Source organism: Sinocyclocheilus rhinocerous, unplaced genomic scaffold (assembly GCF_001515625.1).
Source record: "Sinocyclocheilus rhinocerous isolate Xijiao unplaced genomic scaffold, SAMN03320098_v1.1 scaffold3779, whole genome shotgun sequence".
NCBI lineage: Eukaryota > Metazoa > Chordata > Actinopteri > Cypriniformes > Cyprinidae > Sinocyclocheilus > Sinocyclocheilus rhinocerous.
In genome coordinates, this window is record NW_015663837.1 from 10,654 (window position 1) to 20,540 (window position 9,887).

The following is a 9,887-nucleotide window of genomic DNA, read 5'->3' on the forward strand; positions in this document are numbered from 1 at the left end:
TTCAGTTACATATACATGTGTTCATTTAATAAAAAGCAGTAAGTGATCACTTGGTCTAGATTTTAAATTTGCACTAAACATTTTGTATTTACTTTGTAACAATAGCTGTTCTATCCAAATTGTTTTTGTTGTTTTTTTTAATGGGGCAAAAGAAAATCATGTTTTTTTTTTATTATTTAAAAGCAAATGCAAACATATCGAGATGTATATCGTAAACATTTTGACAATATCGAGATATCATTTTTTTAAATATATCGCCCAGCCCTTTAGAATGAACAAAACAAATAAAAATGCACCATGCTATAGGGCAGGCTATGCCTAATATAAAATAACAAGTAACTTTCATAAAGTTTAAATAGGTTTACAAAACTGGAAATAAGTAAACATGTATAATATATAACCAAATAAATAAGAAATGTAGAACGTTTATTAGCAAAACGAGTAAGAAAGCTTGGAGGCACGGCATACACCTTGATGTCAAATAAAATAAATGACACAAAGTTTAAAAAATAAATATGGAACCAATTAAATAAGAAACGAATGTTTAAAAAAACTTCAAAATCACCTTAGATAAACGGCAAAAGTCAACAGGCTTTTCAGTCTATCCAAAAATATCTGAAAAATATCAAGCCTACCGTGAATTTCATCTTTGCAGCCGACGAGAACTATTAATAAAAAATTAAAATGTCTCCTTTTTCATAATCATTTGGCTACTTTTGCCTGTGCTTTGTGGCAAACTTTATGCCTGTGCTTGAGCGCGGGTATGGCTCACTAGGATTAGTATTATGTTAATTTAATATAAACGTGCGATTAGTTGAATAATGGCTTAATTGAACGACTACCAGTTAACTAGAAAAATCTTTGGGGGCAGTCCTATTAAATACCATCTAGACGTCTCTGTTAAAGTTTTTAAAGCATTTTATACGCATTTCCATAGTCGGATAAATTCTGCTTTCGGAACGGTCACGTCCGTAACATTGATTTTTCATCTGAAACACAAAAAGGAATATTTAAACAAAATTGATATTTTATGTTTTGTGAACAGCCAACCCTTCTCCATTCGGCAGATATTGTTGCTTTTGGTTTGTGTATAGCAAATCGCTGAAATTCTACAAAATATGTTGTCTCCCAAAAACTCGGGACTTTTTCTGTCATGTCCGTAACGCATGTGTATTTCCCAAATCAAAAATATAAAACGGGTTTATAGATGGATATTTCTCAGATGGCTGGACTCTTGACTACTGTCGAGGGTTTAGAAAAATATAAAGAGATCGTTCATCATATTAGTAATGAATACGTTCTGTGAGAATTTATATTTCAGATTTTGATTGCGAATATCTGTAATGCTAGAATTGCCCATTACCAAAATAATTGTTAGTTACGGCCCTAGATTAGTTAAAACATTTCAAAATGCAACTACATTGTTTTGCATTTTGTGATTAAAAGACAAATGTTTTGTAATTGAGAAGTTCTTAAAAATAGTATGGTTTTAGTGAACCGAGTATCTGTATTTTGTCTCATCGCATGAGCTAAGTTTATTTTCACACCCCCTAGTGTCTGAGCGTGATATAGCTATTAACTTTCCAAGTGTATGATATAGCCTAGTTTTCATTCTTCAGGTCAATCATATATTCATAAAAAAATCAGTTTGAATAAGGAAAGCGATATCTTTGGCATAGTATCCTTTTAAATGTTAAAGTTGCCACAGTCATTGCATGCTTTGCTTTTGTTGCACTTTATTTGTTTCATTTTGTTTTATTAGTTTATTTATTAGAATTTGAAAGATAATAACGATATTGTTTGATATGTGAGATCTGATTTTAGTCCTTGAAAAGCAAAACAAAATCGTGCTTAAAGTGCTTGAAAGTCCTGGAATTTCATTTTGCAGTATCTGTATGAACCCTGTTAAACATACTCGTATAATCTTATTATAATTATTGTAACTTTTTAGGGGTCAATTTTAAATCAAAATGTGTCCCACCATTTCTCCCGGAACTAATGTTTCAAAATGTTTTTATAGTAATGTATTCTATATTCCCCATTCCCATAAAAGTCTGGGGAAAAAAAGATTTTATTAAGAAACTACTAGTAAATTTCACAATTAGAAAGAAATGGCAAGTAACACATTTGAATTAAACATTTTTAAAGTACAAAATTGAGAGAATATCCTTCTGTAAAACGTACTCCAATAATTTTTTTATTTACAACTTTGAAAAATAATTATAACAGTGTAGTGATGTGGCGAAACATTTTTACGGCGTTTATAGTTTATGATTGGATTTGTTGCCTTTATGCTAGTTTAAAAATAATTCCATTATTGATTTACTTAATGAAAATGCTGAAATGCCGGTTAGAGCGATGCGAATAATTGAATCTGATATGTTTGGTTGAAGTTGAATTTCAACATTGAATATGATATGTTTGGTTGAAGTTGAATTTCAACATTGAATATGATATGTTTGGTTGAAGTTGAATTTCAACATTGAATCTGATATGTTTCGTCTGCAGCTCAGAAGAGCCGGACTCAAAGAGACAGCGGACAGACGACCAATCAGGAGCCTCGGGTCAGATGATGCAGGACATGCAGGCCAATCACGCCGGATACAACTACAACAACTGGTACCAGGTCAGTCCTGCCTCCGACTGCATTTACAGTCAAACTAGGGCTGTGCAATATGACGGTTTTTGATCGTGGACGATAAAAATGTCTCCACGATCTGCTTCTGAAGAAATATCGTAGTATCGTGCTACAGCGCACATTCAGTCAGCTGCAGTTCTGGCGCCGCTGTATCAATATACTGTGATCACATCTAATGTTAACTCAGCGGTAGAGTTACTCTCACTGGACACTGCACTTATTCACAATCACAAAAGTGCATTATTTGCATCTGCTTTAAAGCCTTACAGGCTAAACGTTTCATTCACGCGCTGTTCTGACGTGCGCTTGATTTCTAAACTAAGTTATCTTTTGCGCCAATACTGTCAAAACACACAAGGTTTGCATATAGACTCAGTTGGTTATGTCTAAAATGAAAGTAAACAGTTGAGAGAGAAACGGATGCGTGTCTGTATATTACATGCGTGCAGCTTTCCTTTAATGTTAATAAAACGACAAAACGCAGAGAAAAATCACTCACTATTCTTGACTGAAAAACTTTAATACAGTAGTGTTTTATTTTTTATATTTGTTCATTCAATTTCTTGAATGCTGCTGCTAAATACACTTATTGTACTTGAAAATAAAGCACTGTTTGTTTTATTTGTATATTATGTGTTTGTAATGTGTGTCCATGTTCTAATTTTTTAATAACAGATAAAATAATGACGACAGATTTTTATCTTCTCCCACTTTGGTCTAAATATCAGCCATTCTTAATGTTTTGTTACCTTGAAAGGCTTTGTCTTTATAATAGGGAAATTAGTTTGGCTGTACTGCTCAAACAGCTTGCAAAATAGTAAAAATAACATGACAAAGAATCGTGATAAAATCGTGATATTTCTAAAAAAAAAAAAAGAAGTGATAAATATAGTGATATATTTTTGCCATATCGCCCACACCCAAGTCAAACCGAAATTATTCAGACACCTTCAACATTTCTCACATTATATCACAGTTTATTCGCTGTAGTTTAGAAAATGGTAATAAAATATGAGAAGAGCTCAGAGTTAAACTGAGTCAGAACAAACTCATCTTGATAATCTCAGATAACTTTGATAGAAAGGTATGTAATGAATTCGGTTGAATAGCTGTCAGCTGTTACATTTAAGAACACAATTAGATAAAACCAATTTAGCTCAACTAATTACCAAGCAGTGCTTCATTTAGTTCAGTCTGTGGTGTAAAAAGATCACATTAGCAATTAAAGAAAAACACTGAAGTAACACATGCTCAGCTCAAAGTGTCTGAATTATTATTGCTCCTAAATTTTACTGGAAGAGTTTTTGGGTATAATGTCACTTTATTTAGCTATCCTCACTTACATAAAGACTGATGAAAAGAGGAGAAAACGGTCTTAAACCAGCACTAACATATATTAAACTCTCATGACCACCTTTACTAGAATTCATCACGTTTTATTGCAGGCTTGTTTATTGTGTAAAATGTAGTCTAACTTGTTGTAGAATTTCTATTAGATAATCTGTTAAGCGAATAGCTTTATATTACAGCTGTGGCATGTTGTAGCTATGATTAACAGGCTAGTCTTATTATAACAAATGCTACAGTTAAGAACTATGATACATGGCCTTCAGATATTCCAAAAGATGGCAGATTAAATCATTAAGAGCCTGATGATGAAGAAATAATATCAATATAAGAAAATGTTAAGTTAGATTGACTTCACATGGCATGTTGAATTAGAACATTGTCAAATAATATAAAATACATTACATATATATATATATATATATATCCTATGTAAACAAGTAATTGTTAACTATGATGTAACTTTATTGCAACTTTGCATAGATGATAGCACAAAACAGCATTTTACAAAAATAAATATATAAGCAAACAAAGAGATAAATAAACTTTATGAGTGAGCATGACCCCTGATTTTGATTAGTAATATACATTGCTAAGAACTTCATTTGAACAACTTTAAAGATGATTTTCTCAATATTTAGATTTTTTTTGCACCCTCAGATTCCAGATTTTCAAATAGTTGTATCTCGACCAAATATTGTTCTATCCTAACAAACCATACATCAATGGAAAGCGCATTTATTCAGCTTCAGATGATGCATACATCTCAATTTCATAAAATTGACTCTTATGACTGGTTTTGTGCTCCAGGGTGTCTCATGTGACTGTGTGTTTTCTGTGTTCAGCAGTATAACTCGTGGGGCGGTCAGAACTCCTGGGGTCAGTACAGTCAGTATAACCAGTACTACCCACCGCCTCCAACATAACAGACTGCGCCGGCCGTGTCTACTGCTCCTTCAGCTTCAGCATTCATCCCGTCTCCAATCACACGCGGTGTGCTTTCTGTTTTTGGCACGAGCTCTTTTCCCTCTAAGTGCAAGTGAGTTTTTAATGAGCCGAGTTGGTTTAGTGCTTCTGGAGGTTTAGTTGTGTTCGCGGACAGATTGACATTCATCTGGAAGACTTGATCCTCATCTCCGCTCCTCCGTGTGATCCTGTTTTCAGAGAGAAACGTGAAACATGAAGACCTTTTTTATTTTGACTTGGTTTCATAATAAAGAGATTGACATCCTACACGTCTGAGTGCTTGATTTACTTCTGTTATATAATAGTTTACTGTTATATAATGCTGTCTGTAGTACACAGTTGCAGTTTGTCTAAATAACATCGTCAATGCAATCTGACGCTGTTTTGAAATATGAATCTGGGGTAAGTTGGAGGGTAAAAGCTATGCGGTGATCAGAAAGGTTTGTAATAATGGGCTTCAGATCCTCTGTAATCACTGAAATTTTAAAACAAATCAGATTTTAAGTAATTTGAGAGAAGTTGGTAACGGAGTAATGAGGCCCAAACCTGCAGAAATCAATGTAACAATAGAAAAATATAGAAAGGAATAAATGACTTGATAAAAGCCTCTCAATATATGGGTTTTACAAAGAAAAAGGAACAAATTACTCTGAAATGATATGAACAATTGTTAGAAAGAGTGACAGAGTTCAAATATCTTGGATTAATCTTTGATGAAAAATTAACTTGGAAGAGACATATTAAGAAAATTGAAAACAAATGCAAAGGAGTAATAAATTGCATGACTTCAATAGCCAAGTATGAATGATATGAACAATTGTTAGAAAGCGTGACAGAGTTCAAATATCTAAATTAACTTGGAAGAGACATATTAAGAAAATTGAAAACAAATGCAAACGAGGAATAAATTGCATGACTTCAATAGCTATGAATGGGGAGCAAGGAAAAGTGCAGTGTTACATGTATACCAAGCCTTAATATGGTCTAGTATAGACTATGTGCAGTGCAGAATTAAAGGAACTGGACAACATACAGTCCAGAGCACTTGAGTCTGCTGTGGAGCGATAAGATCAACTCCTCTAGATGCCATCAGGGTCGAAACGGGGGAGATGCCATTAGATTTAAGAAGAGAAAAGCTTGGGTTAATCTAGTAATAAGAGTCATCTACACGCACAATTTTAAATGATTGTTGGGAATATAAAAAGAATGGAGGGAATAGTTTTGGTTGGAAGTATGAAGGATTGTGGTCTGGAGAATAAAGAAGAAATCTGTTCCAACATGCCATTAAATGGATTTAAGATGGAAATAAGTTTAAGGTTAAGTGACAAACTGTCCGTATATTCTACAGAATAATAGTAGGATTGCAGAACAGATTAAGCCAAATAGGACTCCGACTGTAATTTGCTCAGATTCTTCATCAGCTCTTAAAAGTATATTGTCGACAAAAACTGATAGAGAAGAGCTGCTAGTAGAAATGTATACATTACTGTACAGACTGAACATAGAGGGTATAATCATATACTTCTGTTGGGCACATATCGGGATAGCAGGGAATGAAACAGAGGATAAGTTAGCAAAAGAAAAACTTGGTGGATGTTAAGGTAGCTCTGGGAAGGAATGAGATAAAATCAGTCATGAATAGGGAAATAATAAGAATATGGCAACAAAGATGGGAAAATAGCAGCACAGGTAGGTGGTATTATAATATTGTAAAATCAGTAGGAACCGTTTTATGGAAGGCACAGAAAGGAAGAAGCAATGATTTCTAGATTAAGGACGGGTCACACAGGACTAAACTCAACACTTGCATGAAAATGGTATGTGTGATGAATGTGGTGTTTTTGAAACAGTAGAGCATGTGCTCTTTAAATGTAGTAAATATGAAGATCAGCGTAACAGTCTTTTTAGCAATATAAGGAACAGACCAGTGAGTGCTTGGTGGATGTTAAGGTACCTCTGGGAAGAAATGAGATAAAATCAGTCATTAATAGGGAAATAATGAGAATATGGCAACAAAGATGGGAAAATAGCAGCACAGGTAGGTGGTATTATAATGTTGTAAAATCAGTAGGAACCGTTTTATGGAAGGCACAGAAAGGAAGAAGCAATGATTTCTAGATTAAGGACGGGTCACACAGGACTAAACTCAACACTTGCATGAAAATGGTATGTGTGATGAATGTGGTGTTTTTGAAACAGTAGAGCATGTGCTCTTTAAATGAACGGCCATTGAACAAAAAGAAGAAGCCACGTGGTGGTCACGTGGGCAGCGTGCTTCCCAGAGTTCTTTGCGCCGCGCATGCGCGCTGTCCTTTTCTCGTCCAGTTGCGGATCGACTCGCATCATCTAATGTAAGGCCTGCTGATCAAGTCACTTATTTGTCGCGGTTGAGGTGTTTAATCTGCTTTAATGATGCGTGAATGTCTGTGATACGTGTTCCCGTGTTTTACAGCCACATCTCGAGCAGAAATGCGTCAGAATGAGGCGTTAAAGCGCGTTTATGTGCTCCGCGTGTTTCTCTCAGGCGCTCTCAGCGGTTTCCTCAGAGATACACCGATTATTATTCTTCATGTACTCTTATTAAACATGTGCTGGGATCTGTGAGGAGATGGATGCAGTCAGACGAACATTTCCGCACTGATTACACGCTTCTGAAGAAAATAAAACACCCTTAGCACCGTTTTTGTTTTTTTTGCGCAAGGGCTCTTTAAATATAAATATATATTTATATATAAATATAAAACTTATCAAATTGTCGTTATCTTAAAGCAGCGTTTTAGTTTTGAGGGGTCTTTGTCATCGTCAGTGTTGATTCTCGTTACAGTAAATGTTACAGTTGACATTTGGAATTGTTGCATTTGTCATGTTACCATAATTGTTACATTTAACATTTAACATGGTTACAAATAACATTTAAAATGTTGCATGCATTTAACGTTTATAATAGTTAAATATTTAAAAGTATATCATGTTAAATTTGAAATTGTTGTATGTAACGTTTAAAAATTGTTTAACGTTTACAACTTTTGCTTTTAACTTAAAAAAAAAATTTAAATGTAAAAAGAAAAATTTTGCATTTAATTTTTTTATTAAGATTGTTGCGTTTAACATTCTAAAATGGTTGCATTTAACATTTAAAATTGTTGCTTTAAACTTAATTTTTGGTTTTAACTTTTAAAATGTTTTTTTTTTTTCATTTAACATTTAAAATTATTGCATTTTATATTTAAAAATGGTTAATTTTAACTCTTAAAAAAAAAAGTTTAGCTTTTAAAAATAAAAAAAAAATTGTTTTTAACTTTAAAAAATTGTTGCGTTTAACATTTTTTTAATTGTTGCTTAGTTTAAAGTTTAAATTGCTTTTACCTTAAAAACATTATTAAAAGTTAAAAAGCAACAATTTTTAGTTTTAACTTTTAAAAAATTGTTTAACTTTTAAAAATTGTTGCTTTTAACTTTACAAATTTAGTTTTTAGCCTTAAAAAAACGTTGTTTAACACTTTAAAAAATGGATGCTTAATTTTAAGTTTAAATAGTTTTTGTTTAACATTTAGAAATGGTTGCTTTCACCTTAAAAATTTGTTGATTTTTAACTTTTAAAAAATTTGGTTTTAACTTTAAAGAAAAAAATTGTTTAACATTTAAAAATTGTTGCTTTGAACTTTTAAAAATGTTGTTTTTAGCTTTAAAAAATGTTTAACATTTGAAAAACTGTTTCTTTTAACTTAAAAAAAAAAGTTGTTAAACATTTAAAAATAATTGCTTTCAACTTAAAATCGTTTAACATTTGAAAATGTTACAAGTAACTTCTAAATGGTTACAAATGATGTTTAAGGTTGTCAGCAGTAGCCCTGTTGTGTTGTGCGTGGCTGCAGTGAGAGTGTGTTTGTGAGAATGTACTGATCTGCTGTTGGTTTGTGTTCAGCTCATCATGCAGCTGTTCCTGCGCGCTCAGACTCTGCACACGCTCCATGTGTCCGCTCACGAGAGCGTCCGCGAGCTGAAGGTGAGCCGCTCCTCTCCTCTCCTCTCCGGCAGCCGTCTCGAGTCCGTGATCTGAGCTGTGTTCTTCTGTCTGCAGGCTCGTGTTCAGGCTCTGGAGGGTCTGTCTGTGGAGGAGCAGGTGCTTCTGCTGGCTGGAGCTCCTCTGGAGGACGATGCTGAGCTGCTGAGCTGCGGCGTCACTGAGCACTGCACTCTCCAGCTGACCGCCAGACTTCTGGGAGGTATGAGGAAAAATTATACATTTGTGCCATTTCATATAATAATAATAATAATTCATTACATTTATATAGCGCTTTTCTAGGCACTCAAAGCGCTTTACATTGTCGGGGGGTATCTCCTCATCCACCACCAGTATATATATGTCACCACCAATATATGTGACCTTGGAGCACAAAACCAGTCATAAGGGTCAATTTTGTGAAATTGAGATTTATGCATCATCTGAAAGCTGAATAAATAATCTTTCCATTGATGTATGGTTTGTTAGGATAGGACAATATTTGAAAATCTGGAATCTGAGGGTGCAAAAAAATCTAAATATTGAGAAAATCATCTTTAAAGTTGTTCAAATGAAGTTCTTAGCAATGCATATTACTAATCAAAAATTAAGTTTTGATATATTTACGGTAGGAAATTTACAAAATATCTTCATGGAACATGATCTTTACTTAATATCCTAATGATTTTTGGCATAAAAGAAAAATCTATAATTTTGACCCATACAATGTATTGTTGACTATTGCTACAAATACACCCCAGTCACAGATGATGTTTGAGACACGTGTCTGACTCTTGAGTGTGTGTTCTACAGCAAGCGCGGGAGCTGGTGCTGGAGATCATCAGGGAAAAGGATCAGGGAGATTTCCGGAGCGGCCGCAGCGACTTCGGCTCCAGACTGGGCAGCAGCATCGACGTAAGAACACCTTCAGCC

General features: G+C 34.0%; 2 protein-coding genes across 4 annotated transcripts in view; both read left to right on the top strand.

Annotated features, from left to right (window-relative positions):
• The window catches only part of LOC107729032 (pre-mRNA-processing factor 39-like), an 8,928-nt gene extending 3,712 nt beyond the window's left edge, over positions 1–5,216 (top strand). Inside the window, exons 3-4 of one of the 3 annotated variants that reach the window (XM_016539381.1) lie at positions 2,509–2,626; positions 4,831–5,216. In XM_016539381.1, the coding sequence (XP_016394867.1) occupies positions 2,509–2,626; positions 4,831–4,911 (199 nt within the window). In that variant the 3' untranslated portion in view covers positions 4,912–5,216. The remainder of the gene's footprint in view (positions 1–2,508; positions 2,627–4,830) is intronic. The other 2 variants (XM_016539384.1, XM_016539383.1) reach the window with 2 other exon arrangements.
• A 1,977-nt stretch (positions 5,217–7,193) lies between these two features.
• Positions 7,194–9,887, top strand: part of LOC107729029 (ubiquitin-like protein FUBI) — a 3,055-nt gene continuing 361 nt past the window's right edge. Inside the window, exons 1-4 of the mRNA XM_016539378.1 lie at positions 7,194–7,302; positions 8,877–8,957; positions 9,033–9,200; positions 9,768–9,869. Coding sequence (XP_016394864.1) covers positions 8,883–8,957; positions 9,033–9,200; positions 9,768–9,869 — 345 coding nt within the window. The 5' untranslated portion in view covers positions 7,194–7,302; positions 8,877–8,882. The remainder of the gene's footprint in view (positions 7,303–8,876; positions 8,958–9,032; positions 9,201–9,767; positions 9,870–9,887) is intronic.